The sequence below is a fragment of the Phascolarctos cinereus genome, unplaced genomic scaffold, assembly GCF_003287225.1.
Source record: "Phascolarctos cinereus isolate Bilbo 61053 unplaced genomic scaffold, phaCin_HiC Scaffold_5;HRSCAF=322, whole genome shotgun sequence".
NCBI classification, from domain to species: Eukaryota; Metazoa; Chordata; class Mammalia; order Diprotodontia; family Phascolarctidae; genus Phascolarctos; species Phascolarctos cinereus.
In genome coordinates, this window is record NW_027555958.1 from 404055393 (window position 1) to 404076261 (window position 20869).

Genomic DNA, 20869 nt, shown 5'->3' on the forward strand with positions numbered 1-20869 from the left:
GACCATATTCTTAAAACTGAAGAGAAAAGAGGCAGCTAAGTGGCGCAGTACACAGAGCACTGGCCCTGGAGTCAGGAGGACATACGTGAGTTACATCTGGCCTCAGACACATAACACTCACTAGCTGTGTGACTCTGATCAAGTCACTTAACCTCAATTGTCCTCACAAAAAAACCAAAACCAAACTGAACCAAAACAAAGAAACAAAAAAACTGAAGAGAAAAGCCCACAAGATTTAAGGACTAGATAATGGTATGCCAATACCTCTCTTCAGAAGTATTAATATAGGCAAAGTTTGACAATAAATGTTATGTTATAACTGAGAATCAGGTCTACCTGGTGTTAACAACAATGCTAACAAAAACTGTCCATTTATTCTCAAGTGGAAAGATTTAAGAAATTGATATCAAGCTATTTTCCAGAATTTGACACTAATTCCCCTCCCCCAACAATCTCGAATTTAAAACTATAGGAATCAGGACATATCAGAGACAAAGAGGAGCCTAGAGAGACACCATCAAAGAGCTCTTCCAGTGCAAGAGTTTTATACCCCTTACTTCATTTGTGCTCACGACATGTTAATATATGCAAAAAGATACTAAATTATGGAAGATATTATACATCAAACAAGTATTCTAAAGAATTCTCTAATAATTTAAAAATTCCACAATCAAAAGTAAAAGGGAATTTTAAAGCACAAATATAAAATCTCTGTTCTTCTCACAGAACTACTGAGACTAAGAAAAAGTAAAGAACTAAAGGCAGATTATTTGCAACATGTAATAAAAATATATATAAGTATAAATACAAATACAATGCAGAATAGGGAAAAGTCTTCCAATTCAAGGTAGAATGGAAAGTGAGCTACAATGAACTCATTACGTGACTTTAGACAAGTTAGTTTACCTTCCTGGCAGTGAGTCTCTTTCTATGTCAAATGAGAGGCTGGACAAGTCCTAAGGTATCTTCCAGTTCTAGGAACTTACACAGCCTAAAACATTTCAAAGCTGTGAAATGAATTTCACTGAAGAAATTCTATGAGACTTCACATAATGCTTCAAGTTTCACCATTTATCTTCTGCCATCACATGCCCTACTTTCAGACAACACAGAATCATACCCACAATTTCACATTTACCATACTATTGTCTAAAAAAGGTAGAAAAATAGAATAAGCTAAATGATTTTCCTTAGTCAATGCTCATTAGTTCCTTCCTACTTAAACAGCTATTTTACTATCCTTTCAGTACGGTTATCACACCTTTTAAAAAGAATATTTTTATGCAAATATCCACAGACACACAAAAAAAGTCTATGCTTACATTTACGATATTTAAAAATCCTTTGGTGTTCCACGTGACAAACTCCAGGATATCCTCACCTACACACTGGATACTCAATGCTCTGCTCAAAGTTTAACTTCATAACTTTTGCTAACTACGCTGGGGAGGGGCTTGGAAAGCACAATAGTATGAAGAAGTTTAAAATATTTTCTTTAGTACATTCATAATCAAACCTGAAGGTTGCAAAGTAGAACTCACCTGAGTATAGAAGCCACTAGCTGCCTCTAAAAACAGAGAAAGGTTTGCTTGAACTTCACTCCGATTAGGGTTTGCTCGATTCTTTGCCTGGCCCTGTAGTGTTGTGATCTGATTTTTAAAGGCATGATTCCAGCTGAAAACAAAACGTAATTCTATTTGCTATAGCAGTGACTCACTGGGCAGACACTGGTCCCCCTGAGAACAAGAAAGAACTATTTGTTATAACTATAACATTCTGAACAGAGAAATTATATTAAAATTGTTCATTTGTTAAATGACTACCTATTCTTCTCTGATCTACTACTGAAATTACTTTGAAATCTGAACAATATCAGTTAACATTTACAAAATATTTTAACAGATTGTGGCACCAATTACTCATTTTCTATGGACACCACAACCAGTAACTGTTGGGGCATCTGTTCAAGGATATTCTTATTAAAGCTTGTTCCCAGGGCTATAAGCCCTCATTAGTGTATTCCCTACAACATTCAAATTTAATTCAAAGACTTAAATTTTTGATCACTGAAATTAATGATAAGCTATTTAAACCACAAAGTAATTGTTGCATTAATTCAGTTAACATCAAGAGTCAGATTATATCTTCAAAGTGCATGTACAATATATCACCTTCACTGTAACATGGAAAGCTATTAAAAAATTAAAAAAACAAAGAAAAAAATGGAAAAAGAGAGTAGCCCAGATAAAGGACCCAATGAAGTCAGTTGTTACTTGAGTAAGTCAGTTACCTGAGCAAGCCAAGATCTCTAAAACAAGTCATGCTCTCAAGCTTTAAGTTTTCCAAAGCAAAAGACTCACTACTCTGAAGAATCGCTATGCACTCCCCAATCATGTATGAAAGAGAACTTTAACCTACACCAACAAGATCACGGATACTATGGAGTTTTACTTAAAAAAATTATACTTACTGAAGATAGATTCTGCTAAATTGTTTAGAGAACATCTTTCACTCACTCTTTTACCCCCTCCCCCTAATCAATCTTAATTTGTATGTCACGCTGAGCAAATGCATAGCATAACAAAACAAACGGGCATATGTCTTAATAAATTTGTTCTATATGCTCAACAGAACTACCCTAAAGAGCCTGGCATTTCCCAAAACTCCTCACTCTATCCTTGAATTGCATTTTTACATTATTAAAATGGCCAAAGATTTTTGCTTGAAGAATAAAACAATCAGCCTTCTAATGCAGGTTTATTTTGATAGCTAACAGTTAAGAAAAAGGTTTTCTTAAAAGTACTGAAAAGTGATTCTTCTATATGACTATACCCCAAATTTGAATACTTACAGGTCCTGCTCCACTTTCTTGTCTAAAGCATACTCCAGATCAGTAACTAGCATTTTCTGGTACAGGTCCTGCAGAGCCTGCCTAGATGTCCAGACCTCAGCTGGACCCAGCTTGGAATCTGAGTAACAAAAATAAAAACAAAATCAGATTGTTTAACTCAGTGTACCATATCAATCATTCCATTCTCTTTCCCTCAGCAAGGAAAACTACCATATATAATACACTATCACATAAGAGGCAAGAATTTTTAACCTGAAATTTGTGAACTGGTTTTTAAAAAATTCTGCTAACTGTTGTATTATGAAATGAATTTGGGGGGGGGGTTGGTTATCCCATGCATTTTACGTGTTTTAAAACAATATTCTAAGGAGTCCAGAAGCTTTTCCAGAAAGCCCAAGGGATCCATGATAGAAGGTTAGGAATCTCTGCAAAAGATACTCTTGTACTACTAAATTTCTAAAATCTCTAGATATAGTGTTAATCTAAACAATAAGGATAGGAAATGCCTAAAAGGATTAGGCTGACCTTGAAAGTTCTTTAGCTCTTTGACTTGGTAGGTACAAATACCATAATTTAAACTGATGATAAGAATAGTTTACATAAAAAGTCAAGGAAAGTGGTGCATAAAAAAACTGAAACTAAGTGCTACTTTAACTTACTGCTTCAATGAACAGTATGGCTATTGTGACTTTCTCTGATTATCACAAAGTCTCAATCCTCTCCAAAATAGGAATCAGATGCCTTTATCTGCTATAGTTCTAAAATACTAGCAATAGCAATAAGACAAGAAAAAGACATCAAAGGTGTGTAAGGATAGGTAAAGAGGTGATGAAACTACACCTGTTTGCTAGTGACATGATGGTTTATACTTAGAAAATCAGAATCAGCAAAGATACTAATTAAGACTAATAGCTTCAGCAAAGTTGCAGGTTATAAAATAAACTCTCAAAAGTCAACAAATATTATATATAATAACAAAATTCAAGAGAAGTTAGAGAAAAGGAAATCTAAATCCAAAAGACCACAAAATATGTAAAGTATTTGGGGGAAAATTTACCTAAGTACACAAAACACTTGCATAGATTCAATTACAAAATACTCCTTAAAAAGCCAAAAACAAAACCAACTCCCCCCCCAACACACACAAAAGTAAAGGAATATTAAATACCTAGAGGAATATCTAGTGTTCATGATTAGGCCATGCCAATATAACAAAACTGGTAATACTACCAAAATTAATTTATAGTTTAATGCTATACCAGTCAAATTAGCAAAGGGACTCTATAAAATGATAACATTTCATTTGAGAGTAACAAAAGATCTTTGAAACAAAGGAGAATAAAGAAATGGAGTAGGATCAAAGGGTGATAGAACTACCACACCTCAGAAGTAGTCATCAAAACTATCTGGTATTGGTATAGTTTAAGAAGAGAGGTAGATAAATGAAACATTAGAAAAAAGAAAATCAAAAATTTCTCTATCAAACCACCAGAAATCTCATACTACAATATCACATCAGCTTTGGTACTCATATCTCATCAGTACCCCTTGGGATCTCTCTAGTTGGAAGGCAGGCTAAGACCTTCTCCCCAAACCTCCATTTAAGGAAGGAGCCCAGGCCAGGTCCAGAAATACTGTGTATTACCAATAATGAGAAATGCACATCAAAATAACACTGAGGTTTTACCTCACACCCTGTAAAAACTGGCAACGATGATAAAAGATATGAATAGTGGGGCAGCTAAGTGGTGTAGTGGATAGAGCACTGGCCCTAGATTCAGGAGAACCTGAGTTCAAATCCGGCCCCAGACACATAATACTCACTAGTCGTGTGACTCTGGGCAAGTCACTTAACCCCACTGCCTACCCCCCCCCCAAAAAGATATGCATAGTAAATATTAAGAGGTTTGTGGGAAGATGGGCACACTGGTACACTATTGGTAGAGCTGTGAATCAATACAACTATTCTGGAAAGCAATCTGGAAATATACAAATAAAGTGACTATATAACCATTTCTTTGACCTAAGGTTCCACTCTAGGCTTATACCCTATGGAGACCTTTGATAATAAAGTTCTTGTGCATACTAAAATATTTATAGTAATACTTTTTATGATAGGAAAGAATTGGAAATGAAGTACATACCCACCACACACAAAACAAACATGGTACCTGAACAAAATATTTACTATCCTTTAAGAAATAATAAATATTCAAAGGCAACCCAATATAAAATGCTATCCATCCAAAGAACTATGGAGCTTGAGTATGATCAAAGCATACCATTTGCTTTTTTTTGTTTGTTTCTTTCTTCATTCTTGTGGTTCCTCTCATTAGTTCTAATTCTTCTCTACATCATCACTAATTCTCTTCTCTACATCATGACTAATATGCTTAATATGGATGTATTAAGTAGAGCCTATATCTTGGGGAGGGGGAGAAAATTTAAAACTCAAAATCTTATGGAAGTTATGTTGAAAACTAAAAATAAATAAATTATAAAAAGAAAAAATAACAAATATGATAAATTCAGAGAAATATGGAAAGATGTACATCAACGATGAAGAAATAAGTAAGCAGAGCCAAGAAAATATACACTCAGTAAAATGGTGTAACTGGAAAAAGTGCCCGTGCACACTCACACACACATGTATGTGTATATACCAGCTAAACGAATGTTGTATAATGGCTCCAAAGAGATAAGGACACACTCCATCCCACCCTACACCTTTGTAGGGATGTGAGGTCCATGAGTGTGGCACACCACACATATTTTCAGACTTTTTTGATGTATTGATCAATTTTGCTCATCTTTTTTCCTTTTTCTTTTTTTTCCTTTAAAACTTGTTTATTATATGGGGTAGCTTTCTGGGGATGAGGGAGGAAAAAGATGCTGGGGGGAATTTTGGAGATATAAAAAAAATGAAAGACATCAATAAAAACTTATTTTAGGGAGCCAAGATGGCAGAATAAAAACAGTGACTTGCTTGAGTTCTCCCCTAAACCCCTCCAAATACCTGTAAAAAAATGGCTGTAAACAAATTCTAGAGCAGCAGAACCCACAAAAAGACAGAGTGAAACAAATTTCCAGTTCAAGACAACTTGGATGGTTGATGGAAAGGTCTACTGTGACTGGGTAGGAAAAGAGCACAGGTTCAGCATGCGCATGCAGGCGAAGACCAGGCCTCAGCTAAGCTGGAGCAGGCCTCAACGGACTAAATGAAGGGCAGCTGTGGTGGTTTCCAGACTTCTCAACCCACAAATGCCAAAGACAACTTAGAAGGTCAGTAGGAAAGGTCTGTGGGACCACAGTGAGAAAGAAGCGGGAGTGGTGGCTGCTTCTAGAGCTCTTGGCCCATAGGCTAAGGGGGATCGAGTAGCTAATCAGAGGGGGATTGGAGGGATCTCTTCGCTGCTGCTGAGGCAGGATTCTCTTGCTTTGCCCATGCTCACAGTTGTGGGTGGCGATCCTGGGATGAGAAGGAGTACTGGTATGGTGGAGCTGGTGGTGGTGATGGTAGACAAGGGGAAATCCTCCTCACACTTCCAAGGCAGAAAAGAGTGCTTGTGGTCACTCACACACCAAGCACAGGCGAAAGGAGTAAACACCTCACCCTTGATCATATCACCTTGGAAAAACTGAAAAAGTACAGGTCCCTAGAAGTATCTCTGAAAACAGCTGCACAAAACCCCCAAAGCTTAGGACAGTACATTCTCCACACTGGAAGCAGACCCCTACCTTACCAAAAAGTTTAAAACTCCAGTAACTGGCTAGAAACATGAGCAAACTGCACAAAAAAAAGTTAGACCATAGAATCTTTCTTTGGTGACAAAGAAGATCAAAATACACAACCAGAAGATAACAAAGTCAAAGCTTCTACATCCAAAGCCTCCAAGAAAAACATGAATTGGCCATGGAAGAGCTCAAAAAGGATTTTGAGAAGCAAGTAAGAGAAACAGGGAGAGAACTGAGAGTGATGCAAGAAAATCATGAAAAACAAGTCAACAGCTTGCTAAAGGAGACCCCAAAAAATACTGAAGAAAATAACACCTTAAAAAATAGACTATGACCTTGGGCAAGTCACTTGACCCCATTGCCTAGCAAAAACAAAAACAAAAAAATAGACTAACCTAAACAGCAAAAGAGGTCCAAAAAGCCAATGAGGAGAAGAATGCCTTAAAAAGCAGTATTGGCCAAATGGAAAAGAAAGTCCAAAAGCTTACTATACTTCCTTAAAAATTAGAATGGATCAAATGGAAACTAATGACTTTATGAGAAATCAAGAAATTATAAAACAAAATTAAAAGAATGAAAACATAGAAGACCAACGTGAAATATTCCCTTGGAAAAACAACTGACCTGGAAAATAGATGCAGGAGAGATAATTTAAAAATTATTGGACTATCTGAAAGCCATGATATAAAAAAAAAAGAGCCTAGACATCATCTTTCAAGAAATTATCAAGGAAAACTGCCCTGATGTTCTAGAACCAGAGGGCAAAACAGAAACAGAAAGAATCCACCTATTACCTCCTGAAAGAGATCCCCAAAGGAAAACTCCAAGGAATATTATACCCAAATTCCAGAGTTCCCAGGTCAAGGAGAAAATACTGCAAGCAGTCAGAAAGAAACAATTCAAGTACTGTAGAAACACAATCAGGATAACACAAGACTTAGCTTCTACCTTAAGAGACCAGAGGGCTTGAAATACAACATTTCAGAGGGCAAAGGAGATAGGATTACAAACAAAAATCATCTGCCCAGCAAAACTGAATATAATCCTTCAGGGGAAAAAAATGGACATTCAGAAAAATAGAGGACTTTCAAGCATTCTTGATGAAAAGACCAGAGCCGAATAGAAAATCTGACTTTCACATACAAAACTCAGGAGAAGCATGAAAAGGTAAACAGGAAAGAGAAATCACAAGGGACTTATTAAAGTTGAACTGTTTACATTCCTGCATGGAAAGATGATATTTGAGACTGTTCTCAGTAGTAGGGTAGTTGGAATATATATATACACACACACACACACACACACACACACACACACACACAAAGGGCACAGGGTGAGTTGAAAATGAAGGGATGATGTCTAAAAAATAAAAATCAAGGGATGAGAGAGGATTATACTGGGAGGAGAAAGGGAAAGGTAGAATGCGGTAAATTATTATTATTATTTTAATTTGGTTAGGCAATGGGGTTAAGTGATTTGTCCAGCATCACACAGCTAGTAAGTTTATGTGTCTGAGGCCATATTTGAACTCAGGTCCTCCTGAATCCAGGGTCGGTGCTCTATCCATTGTGCCACCTAGCTGCTCCCCAAAATGGGGTAAATTATTTCACATAAAACAGACAAGTGGAGGGGAAGTGGGGGAAGATGAAAAAGAATAAATGAATCTTATTCTCCTTAGATTTGGCTTAAGGAGAGAATAACATACACTCAATTGAGTATGGAAATCTATCTTACCCTACAGGAAAATAGGGGGAAGGGGATGGGGGGGATGATAGAAGGGAGGGGAGATTGGGGGAGGAGGTAATCAGAAGCAAACACTTTTAAGGAGGGACAGGATCAAAGCAAAGAATAGGAGGTGGGACAGGATGAAGGGAAATATAGTTAGTTTTTCACAACATGACTATTATGGAAGTGTTTTGCCTGACTTCACATGCATAACCTGTACTGAGCTGCTTGCATTCTCAATGAGGGTGGGTGGGGAGGGGGAAGGGAGAGAATTTTGAACCCAAAGTTTTAAAAATAAATGTTAAAAAATTGTTTTTATATGCAACTGGGAAATAAGATACACAAGCAATGGGGTATAGAAATCTATCCTCCTCTACAGGAAAATAGAAGGAGAAGGGGTTAAGAGAAGGGGAGAAGGAGGGGGTGATAGAAAGGAGGGCAGATTAGGGGAAGGGGTATTCAGAATGCACACCATCTTGGGGTGGAGGGGGAGAGATGGGGAGAAGATTTGGAACTCAAAATCTTGAAGTAAACGTTGAAAACTAAAAATAAATTAAAAACTTATCTTAAAAATAAAAATTGGATTTAGCATTGCAAGTATTTATTAAAATTATAAAAGGTTCCCTGAGAGATGTAACAGAGCTAAGTCCAAACATGGTGTGATCTAGGGGAGACATCTGCTCACCAAAGCTATCTGCCACAGTATTGAGGGTACATTGCCATGGAGTTCAAATTGAAGAGATTCCCTATAGGTAGTAAAGTCCTGTAGATGCCCTGTTTGTGACTGACTGCATCAAGCCCCAGAAGATGCAAAGCCCATTAAATGAAATCTATAAATACTCCAGAGTTCAGCCTAGTTGTCCAGCAGGAAAAAGTAAGTGTCATTTAAGCATTTAAGTAAGAATGTTTCTTGTGCGGCGAGACTGATAACTGAGGCCAGCCTAGGCAGTGGCACTCGTTCAGTACGCGCATCTTGGAGAAACACTGCAGATGGACAAATAACCAGACCCAGAATTAAAGAGGTATGGGCCAGGTTGTGTACTTTGGAGAAGTGCAGACTTCTTTTAGTGACCTCAAACTTGTCCCTGAAGGAAAGGCTTATCTTTTTTTATCATCACCATTCTTCCAGCAAAGCCTATAACTCAATGTCACATTGTATCATTCTCTGAAGAATTAAAGTTGTGAGTCACTCAAAAGGCAATACAAAGACACAAAGAATATCACTCAGAGAAATGTCTGACCAAAATAAGAAGATAAGCTGGCCACACAGCTGCCATAGTGATACTCTGAAAACACAGAACTGACCATACTAAATGAATGAATGGACTTCCTATTGCCTCAGGAACAAAATACAACAACAAAATCCACAGCTTGGTATTTAATGGTCTATTTCCCCCCATCTACTGTTCTTGCTTTATGTCCTATCACTCCTGTCTCTTCAAGTCAAAATGGCCTGCTAGCTCTCCCATGTATGCAACCGTCTCATCAGCACCTGTGTCTCTGCACAACCACGGGTGTGTTTCCATGTCTTTGCAAGGTGGCACTCCACAATCTGGTACACACTGGCTCCTTACTCTGCCCTCTTGGAATTCCCAGTCTCCTTCAAGATACTTCTGAAGTGTCACCTCTGAAAGAAGGCTTTTTAAGATGCCACCACTTGGGGCAGCTAGGTGGCGTGGTGGATAGAGCACAGGCCCTAAAGTCCGGAGGACTTGAGTTCAAATCTGGCCTCAGACCAAACACTTGACACTTATTAGCTGTGTGACCCTGGGCAAGCCACTTAACCCCAACTGCCCAAAAAAGAAAAAAAAAAGATGCTACCATTTGTCAAGCTTATTTTTTTCTTTCTGCTAGGCAACAGGGTTAAGTGACTTGCCCAGGGTCACACAGCTAGTAAGTGTTATGTGTGCAAGGCTGGATTTGACTCAGGTCCTCCTGAATCCAGGGCCAGTGCTCTGTCCACTGTACCACCTAGCTGCCTATCAAGCTTCTCTCTCTCTCTCTCTCTCAATTACTCTGTCATTTTTGTATATTTTCAATTTATTTCTTTATATAGATGTTGTGTTCTCCTGGTTAAAGGTTAAGTTTTTTGTGGACAAGGACTGTTTGCATTTTTGTATCCCCAGCACAAAGCCCTGCACAGAGCTGGCAATTAATTGTTTGCTGAACTGAATGTGGCCAAAGTGAGGAACAATCCATGGACAGCCTAGGTATCTACACAATATCAAGAAATCTAGAAGAAAACCCCCAGCACGCTAGGTGAATCTTGTTGGAAGAAATGGACAAGAAAGCTTATACTTGGATGGGTTCTGACCACCAAATCAATGAAATCATAAACCTACTCAAGTACATTTAACAGTATATGCCTAAATGTTTCTTGGCGTACTGGCTTTGCCGTGCCATAAAGACTACAAATGTTCAAAATCTTGTTAGCAATGGAAAATACTGTGATGCCACAATTATCGCAGTTAACTTTTAACTTTCTGCATGAAAGACATCAAGCCCTTTAAAAGCTGAGGAAAAGACATCTTAGCAGTCCATTTCCTTTATGACCTATCTGCAAATGAGAGAGGTTTTACACTTTTTCACAGACGTGATATTACACGGACTTCTACAAAACTTGATAGCAAGATTTATTTTCCTATTTTTTTCCAGGTACTTTATACTTCACATGCCACTGCTGTCATACTTTCCCTGACAGTAATGAAATGCAGGCTCTGCAAGTCCAGTAACTCTATTTACTAGACTTCAGTTATTATTTAGGGAAGTGTGAAAGACACGATGGAGAGAAGAATACTTCCTTCCTTATTTATTTCTCATTAAGATTTTCTTTCTTAAGACGAGTAACTAGCAAAATAACCACTTTCTGAGTATGCGTATAACAGAATATAATATTTTTTAATGCACAGAGTCACCTTGACATGAACAGGTTACATACGTCTTAAGCTGACATTTCAATAAGGATCCAAATTAAAATGAAACTAAGCATTTAAAGAATAGTAAGCTGTATTCTTTTTACTTTAGTAGAAGACAATTAAACATTTCTTAATATCAATAATCAAAGAAAGGGGATACTAGAGTTAAGCAATAACATAAAGACAAGCCAATTACCTGTCATGTCAGCCTTCAGGACTTCTGCCTGCCTGCAAGAGAGGAAAAAACATAAGTAAGAAAGAAGCCAAAATTGACCAGCATAAATTAGAGAAAATTAAAAAGCTAAATCACAAAAGGAAAAGTTTTCCAAGCTGTGGGGTATAAAACCTTTTCAGGAGGACTGTGAAACAATGACAAACTGGATAAGTTTGAGTATAAATTCCTGCAAAAAAACCCTACAAGTTTTCACCCCTGAAAACAAAATTCAAATCAACAAATAAAGCTCATTAACAACATAAGGGAGCAAGCAACCTTTGAAGACAGTGCTAGCTGACTGCCTCTGCCAGTGCTTCAGAACCTGCCTCCGCAGGAGCCACAGCTACTGAAGGACCCTGAAAACAAAGTTCTGCACCATCCAAGCCTTTGCACAAATAGTTTAACATCAGAAGCAAGATTTTATCAATCAAAATATTGGTTAAATTTCTCCTTAATTATATTCCAACCAAACTGAACTACTCACCATTTGGGTTCCAGGCTTTACCATGTCCTCTGGTGTAGCAGCTGAACCTACCTCTTTGAGCTCCTTGATAAAGGATGGACGACTAACTTTTCTACTTGTATTCTAAATATTTAGCATAGTGTTTTGTGCCTACTAAGCATTCATTTATTTAAGGGGAATGTGCTAGGTGACATAGCGGATAAAGAGGTGGGTTTGGAGTCAAGTTGTAAGACTGAGTTCAAATCTAGTCTCAAACACTTACTGATTAGCTGTGTGACCCAGGGCAAGTCACTTCACCTCTGTTTGCCTCAGTTTTCTCAAATGTAAAGAGGATAATAATAGCATTTACCTCCCAAGGTAAGTGCTATTATTATTGTACGAATTATATGAGATAATATTTGCAAAGTTCTTAGCACAGTATCTGGCATACAGTAAAAGGCTACATCAACGCTACTTAATTATTTTTCATCTTACAGGAAATGCAGCACAATGATGATTTCCTATGATATGTGTAATGTAAAATGTGAGCTAGCATGTGTCAAATTTCAACATGGGCAGGGCCTCCCACTGTCACCATCAGTTAACCTAGGCTTACAAAACAAGTGAGTTATCTTGTATTGCTTGAACTTCAACATAAAGTGTATTAAGTCAAAGTGAAAAAAACTATTAAGTTCCTACAGTGTTCCAGAATCTATGCCAGGAGTTGAGGATGCAGGTAAAAAGAAGAACAACATCCAAAAGGACATTATGTTCAAATGGGGAATCCACACACACACACACACACACACACACACATACACACACACACACACACACACACACAGTGAATACCATAAATCATAAATGCATGCAAGATAATTAAATAAAAGGAAATTTGATCGGGTGGGCACTAGCAGAATGACTGGGGTGGGCGTGGGTGCAATCACCAAAGGCTTCATGCAGAAAATGGTGCTTGAACTCTATCTTAAAGGAAGCTTCATGCAGAAAATGGTGCTTGAGCTTTATCTTAACGAAAGAGATGAACTCTCTGAAACAGAGTTAAGGGAGGAGTATGTTTCAGACATAAAGAAAGCCTCTGTAAAGGCCCAGAGACAGAAGATGGAATGTCAAGAAGCACTATAAAGGCTGGTATGACAGGTTGTGTGTAGGATTCTAAAAGCTAAACAGAGTTTACAGTTTATGCTTGAGGCAACAGAAAGCCCCTGGACTTGACTGACACGATCACATCTTTGTTTAAGGAAGATGACTTTGGTAGTAGTGGGTAAGATGGACAGAGTAGGGAGAGACCAAAGGGAAACCAATTAGGGGACTTATCAATATCTAGGTGGGAGGTGATAAGAACCTGAATTTCAGTAATAGGAGTATAACTGTGTAAATAGAAACAAGTGTCTGAAGGGAGAGATGTTTGTGAAAGTAGAAACAGCAAGATCTAACAACTGACTGGATAGGATAATGCTGTAGTTATGTACCTGAGACAATGAAAGGATCTGGAAAAAAGGGAGGGTTTATCAGGAAAGATGGGCTCAGTTTTGGACATGACAAGTCTTGAGAGGTTTCCAAGATAGTCAGTTTGTGATACTGAACAGGTAATTGGCGATGCAGGTCTGAAACTTAGGAGAAAGAATGGAGATGGAGATATGCAGAGTGTCCCAAAAGTCTTAGCACAGTTTGTAAGCTACAGGACACCTTGCATATCTCCAAACATTCTACACACAGATGATAGTTAAACCCAGAGGAGCTAATGAAGTTTCAAAGAGAAAACGTAGCAGGATAAAAGAGTAGCTAGGACAAAACCATGGGAAATAGCCTTAGTTTGGTGTAATACGCATGATGAGACAGCAAAGGAGGATAAGAAAAAGCAGTCAGGTGGAAGGTAAACCAAGAGAGAGTAGTAGTGTTACTCAGACAAGGGAGTCATCTAGAAGAGGGTGGTCAAAGTAGCAAAAGCTGTAGATTAGTCAATAATTATCTGAACAGGACTGCTTTCATCATTTAAGACTGTTTACATAATTGCTCAAGGAAAAAAATCCCATCTCATAAGAGACAATGGTCAACTGCAGCTATTGATACAGTAAAAATCATCCTCACTGATGCATGTGCAAAGCAGTTTCTAATGGTTTCACTTTTGGATAATACGGTGAGAGGGAGAATTGCCCATAGGTCTGAAGAACTTTTTGATCAATCAATTGAAACACTAACAGTTTCCTCTTTGTATTGCAACTAGACAAGCTAAGAGACAGCTAGTTAACTAATACTAGGGAAATGTGCTACTCTGAAAACCTATTGATGGCAATACCATTATCAAAGAGAAAATTTCTATGAAAACAGTACACTGAAGAACTGTATTGGAATCTGCACTAACAGCTCCAAAATGAAGGTCCAAAAGTACTAAAGAAAAGGTTGGTCCTTCATGCAATCTGGACACATTCCATGCTTCACAGACAATAACCTATATATTGAGAGATATAAGAGAATGAAACATACTGTTTTATCAGTTATGTTTTGGCTATCTATGAATCAAGAATTCTTTGGTTTATCAAAAGTATACAAATTTTATTATTGTTCTTTAAAAAGACAAAATATTGGTTTTAATAACAGCTTGGGAAAGAATTGATTAAAAAATTACAAGTAGCAATATCAATGGGCACCTAGGTGGCACAGTGGATAGAGTGCTGGGCCTGGAGTCAGGACAATCTGAGTTCGAATCTGGCCTCAGACACTTAGTAGCTATGTGACTCCGGACAAGTCACTTAACCCTGTTTGACTCTGTTTCCTCATCTGTAAAACCACTCTAGTATCTTTACCAAAAAAAAGTCAAAATGGGGTCTCGAAGAGCTGGACGTGACTAAAACAACTGAACAACAACAGCAATATCAATGACATCATATTCTTAGAACAAGCTCACCCCATAACAATGGTGTTACAGTTATTAATTCTAAAAATTATGAATGTAAAAATTAAAAATGCTTATCAATAAGTATCAGTGCACGTTACCATTTTATTAAATTATTCAGATGTTATAAAATTACAATTACATTTGAAAAACAAAGAAAATTAGGTTAAAAAGAAACTTCGTTGCCTAGATGCTTCATCACGTTTGTTGGGGGGAGATGCCTGAAAAGGCTTTAAATCACTAAGAGGAAAAGGACAAATGTTGGATTGACTATGGGAAAAGATATTCTTGTGCAATGATGGTGGGGCTAAGAATTTGTCTACCCATTCCTGAAAGCAATTTAGAAATATTCCCCAAAAAGTTACTAAATCATGCAAACTCTGTGAACCAAATAACAGTCCAAAGATATGTGGGAAGGGGTGGTGGTGGACAGCAACATTCACAGGTTTTCTGAAGACACCAAAAATTGGAAACTAAGGGTGTGATCATCAGTTGGGGAATGGCTAAACAAACTATGGTATAATGAATGTAAAGGACAACAACTTTCCATAAGAAATTATGAAAATCACTTCCTGAACTCATTTCCCACAAACCTCCCTCCTTGAACTTGACTTCCCCATCATGCAATCGGGAAACTCACCATCCTTCAGGACTGCATCAGCAACCTTGGGGTCCTCACATACTTTTTCAGTGTTTTCAATACCCTTTGCCCCTCTGACTGGAGCCAGGATGGAGGGTGGAATAAAGCACTCCTAAATTACCTTCCATTTAAAGGGAGCTCCTAGGCCAGCAACCCTTCATTTCCCACCAGGCACTTTCTTACTCAGCTTCCCCTTTCTTTTCAGCTTTTCAGTTTCCCTTTGTGTGTTAACTTCTCCCATTAGAGTAAGCTCCAGGTAGGCAGGGATTATCTTTTATCTTATCTCTTATTTCTGTCCCTTCCCATAGCACCTGGCCCATAGGAAGTATTTAATAAATGTTTACTGACTGAGAGTTTTGTTTTTCTTTTTTAAAAAACTGTTCATTTGAAGAAACTAATGGGGAGAATAAATGCTTATTAAAAATTCTTTAAAGTTGGGGGATGGGTGTCACCACATCAAATTTGGAAAGTTCTTGACATGAAATGTACAGTAGTATCAAGCAGTTGTGGATTTGCTCCGTGAAATATTGGTCTAAGTTTAGGAATCAAGATAGAAATCCACACAACTATGCCTAAGTTGAGATATTTCATGACAAGCTAGTTTCCAGAGATAAAAACTGATCACACAAAGTAGAAAATACATTACTTTGTTTTTTTATCATTTTTTAAAAATGAAGACTTCCCTGATCGCATTAGTTGGAAAGAAACAATCTTTCCCTCTGTACCAGGGATCGTTCATTTCTGTTCCTGCTTCATCATGGTCATTAATTAATACAGTGTTGATGGAGTTGTGAATGGCACTACCATTCTAGAAAGTGACTGGAATGACTCAAGAGAGAGTGATTAAAACATCCATGCCCTTTGATACAGATTCTACCGCTAAATACATACAATCCTGAGCAGTGCAATGACAAAAATTAAGTTTCCATATGAATTATCTATAGCTGCATTTTCTGTAGTAGCAAAGAACTACAAACAAAGCAGATGCCCATCAATTACATAATGACTAAGCACACTGTGTTACACCAATGTAATGAAATATTCCTTTGTTGTAAGAATCAACAAATATGATCAATTCAGAGGGTGGAAAAACACGTGAATTGATACAAAGTGAAATAAGAAGAGCCAAGCAAACAATGACTACTGTAATGTATATGTTTTAAAAAAAAGAACATAACAATTGAAAAGGAATGTTGCTTTGTACAAACAAAACCAAGGCAGCTATAACATTAGAAGAAAAGCAAATGGGAAAATATCTTTGCAGTATGTTTCTCTGACACGAAGGTCCCATTTCTAAAATATACAGGAAAATGATTCAATTGTAAGAGCCATTTCCCAATTGATACAGTCAAAGGATATAAACAGGCGATTTTCAAAGGGAAAAAACCCAAGTTATCAATAACCACATTAAAAAATGCCCTAAGTCGCTAATAACCAGAAGCAGCTAGATGGTCTAAGTACACAGAGCACTGGGCCTGGAGTCATGAAGACTGAGTTTAAATCCAGAATCAGACACTAACTAGCTGTGACTGTGGACAAATCACTAATTTTCAACTGTAAAATGGAAACAATAATAGCACCTAATTCCCAAGGCTGTTTTGAGAATCAAATAAAATAATATTTGTAAGTATTTGGCATGTATCAACTGGAGGCACAGTGGATGTACAAGGCCTGAAATCAGGAGGACTCATCTTCCTGAGTTCAAATCTGGCCTCAGACACATTAATTCCTTCAGGAATGCCCCAACCCAGGAGGAGGTGAGAAAGAACTTGAGAACAGTCTACCCATCATCCACCTTCATAACATCTAGTATCTATGCAAGAATATACATTAGCTTACCTATTCCCAGGACAGGTAGGTGGCACACTGGATAGAGTGCTGGGCCTGAAGTAAGAAAAATCTCAGTTCAAATCCAGCCTCAGACACTTATTAGCTGTGTGACTCTGGGCAAGTCACTTAACCCTGTTTGCCTCAATTTCCTCATCTGAAAAATGAACTGGAGAAGGCAATGGCAAACCACTTCAGTGAAGATCTTTGCCAAGAAAACCCCAAACTGGGGTCATGAAGAGTCAGATGTGACTTAAATGACAGAATAACAAAGTGCTTAACACAGTGCCTGGCACATAGTGGAAACTCAGTAAATGCTCATTCCTTTTCCTAATTAGAGAAATGCAAATTTAAAAAACTCCAAGGTTCTACCTCACACGCACAGACTGGCAAAGCTAACTCAAAAAAGGAAATTAACAAATGCTGGAGGGGCTATGAGAAAACAGGTTGCACTGTTGGTAGACCTGTGAAATGGCCCACCAGTTGTGGAAAATAATTTGGGACTATCTCCAAAATGCTCTTAAACTAAGCATATCTTTTAACCCAGCAAAACCACTAGTAGGTCTATCCCAAAGAGGTAGAAGAAAATGGAAAAGAACCCATGTGTACAAAAATATTTATAGTAGCTCTTTTGTTATGGCAAAGAATTAGAAACAGGGGGTGCCCATCAAGTGCAGAATGACTGAATGAGACATGGTATATGAATGTGACAGAACATCACTAAGCTGTAACTGATAAAGGGAGAAACCTGGAAATTGATGCAAATTGAAGTGAGCAGAACCAGGAAAACATTTTGCTCAATAACAATACTGTAAAAATAAACACCTCTGAAAGTCTCAGGTACCATGATCAACACAATGACCAATATAAAACCTACTTCCTGATAGACATATGGTGAAATATAGGTGATGTAAAAAGATATTTTAAAAACTTATTAAAAATAAATGAATTGAAATTAAATGACCTCTAAAGTTTCATTCTGTGAAAGAGTTGTGATTTTTGTGATAGAGGATCTGAGGGTGATAAAGGCTGGTATCCCTGACCTGCCATCATTGTTTTGCAGCCATGGTGATAGAAGTTTGCTACAGTGGCATCTTTTCCTTCTCCTTGTCTTCTGGGTATGTCTCTTGTGCTGAAATGACTTTTTAAAAGTTACTTTATTTATTCCAAATCAAATGAGAAATTAAGGAGCTACACCTGGGTTAAATTTTGTGTTTTCTAAGTTAAGCATTACAATCACCATTATTAATGAAAATATCTATTCTCTGGAAAACATAAAAAGTTGCATGTTCAAGTAGCAAAAAATGTACAAAAACATAAGTTGTGAATTTCGTGCCTGATTAAATGTTCATTATAATACACATGCACAAAAATCTGTTTGGTAGTTAAGAGGAACTCAAATAGGAGATGAGAGAATAATAGTATGTCTGTAAAAGTCTTTATTTTGCCACCTGAAATACTACCTTAAGTTTGTTGCCTACATCCATAATTGAAAGAAATGCTAAGTTTCCGGTGTTAGTAAAAATGAAATATTTTTCCCTTATCCAAGTTCACAGACCATCTGAAATTTATCCCTAGACACATCTATAGATGCCAGGGTAAGAATTCCTGACATAAAAGGGAATTTCTGTTGGTAGCACTGGTTTAAGGTAGTAACAATGACATGTGGGAACCTTTATAAATTCCCTCTCTACTACAAGAACAAGCATCAAACTGACCAGCAATGTAGGAAAGGCTTCTTTCAGAACAATATGCTTTTTTTAATCTATAAGCACCTGGCAACCTGTGGCAAATTTGGCAATCTCCATATTGCTGCTTGGGAGTTGAGAGCTGATGCTATTTACACCCTCCAATGAAACACTAGAAGTAATAGGGAACTAAGGGTGTTTCAGAGCAATCAGAAATAGGGAATACTCATTCTTTAAAACTAGTCATCTCAAAGAAGACTAGTGCTGCTTCTACATGTAACAAATATTGTGTGCACATGCCAAGACACATCTCCTCCACAAAGTCCTAGCCAGATGCCTTATTGTGCTGTGCAGCTGACATTGAGTTCTCAAAGAATTATGTCAGCAGAGCATAAATTTTGATGGGTTCTGCTATGCTGGAAAGGCTTTGAGTATGGTACCAGAAACAGACCAAGTCAGTTTTTTGAGGAAGAACCCACCCATGTTTACAGATGCTCATTATCAGTAGATGGCTTGGTGAATTTTTAATTTTGGCCATGGCAACCCATGAAACAAAGTAAAGTACAAAACAGCCTTGGTTGTGTGCAGTATTTCCACCTCTATACTAAACCAGAGTTTGTAGGTAGTTTATAAACATTAAATTTCACTATTTGTACTCTAAATGTGAGACCCTTTGTTCACTGAATGGATATACTGCTGGAGGGGCTGAATCCTATCAAGAGTGACATTCTTTCCATAAGCAAAACTAGAAAGGAAAAAAAAAAAAAGAGTTCCACCTAAATTGAAGGATAAGTCAATAACACTTCATCATACACTCTGGTGACTCTGATAAAAGGCTGAAAAATGTGAGGACAGCAAGAACTATAAGGGAAATGATTTGAGAAAAGGAGATGAGAGGTCAAAGCTTGCAGAACAGAGAGAATTCTCACACCCTTATGTCATAAACACATTCTTTGAGAAAAGAATTGTTAAGCCTTGGACAACATAATGTGAGTATCAAATAACATTACAAAAAATATAATAAATCCTAATTAATGGACAGGAAAATATTTGCAATTGATGTGGGACTTATCCCTGAACAGTGTATGTACTGTCTATGCACAAAAAAAAAAGAATTTTCAAAGTGAAGATCACAATCAGCAAAAAAGCAAGAATAATGAAAAAGGATATATTATACCACTATTACAACTCGTGCCTGAATTATTTAAATACCCAAATAGCACTAAGAAATAGGAAATGAACATCAGATGACATCCACACTAATAACAATTTAATACACTAGTTTAACATCTGTAAATATGTTACAACAAGAGCAAATGAGCCCAGGAACCGTTTTAGTCAGCAAAATTTGATTTACAAGTGAAGAAAAGTGGCAACTAAGGGTAACAATGGTTTACAATATAAACTTGCTTGAAAATTTTTACAAAGAAGAATGGTGGATTAATATAAACAATATCATCTCATTAAGCAGAAAGAAGTCAAAGAAGGTAAAACCAGTTTATAGAAAGTTTGGCAATATATTCAACTAAGCAAAATAATCTCAAGAGCATTTAAGGATGAAAATGGAACAAAGAAAAAAAAACAGACTTTAGAAAAAAAATTATAAGAAATCAACAACCCTATGAACATGGTCTTCCATTTGCACAAGTTCTTTGGGAGTCATCTATGTATGAATTGAGAGCATCCTCAATGACAGTATGTAAGAAACAAGCAGACTCACAGGTGATATTCAACAATGGATCATATCTTTATCATCTCATTACTTACTTGATGATACAAAGAAAGAATTCATTTTGTTTACTGTTGATTATGGAAAAGGATTTGATTCAGTAAACAAATTATTGCCTTATAGGCTCTTTCCCAACAAGCATCTCTCATCCACAAATCAAAATGATTCAAGATCCTTGAAAGACATAAC

At 37.2% G+C, this 20869-nt stretch overlaps 1 protein-coding gene across 7 annotated transcripts in view; it reads right to left on the reverse strand.

Moving 5' to 3' along the window:
* SMG7 (SMG7 nonsense mediated mRNA decay factor) overlaps positions 1-20869 on the reverse strand; it is a 106068-nt gene that overhangs the window by 45217 nt on the left and 39982 nt on the right. For 6 of the 7 annotated variants that reach the window (XM_020984377.2, XM_020984378.2, XM_020984380.2 and 3 more), the window contains exons 2-4: positions 11423-11454; positions 2852-2969; positions 1542-1674 (exon numbers count right to left, since the gene is read on the reverse strand). In XM_020984377.2, coding sequence (XP_020840036.1) covers positions 1542-1674; positions 2852-2969; positions 11423-11454 — 283 coding nt within the window. Of the gene's footprint in view, positions 1-1541; positions 1675-2851; positions 2970-11422; positions 11455-20869 lie in introns of those variants that run through there. The other variant, XM_078156456.1, reaches the window with a different exon arrangement.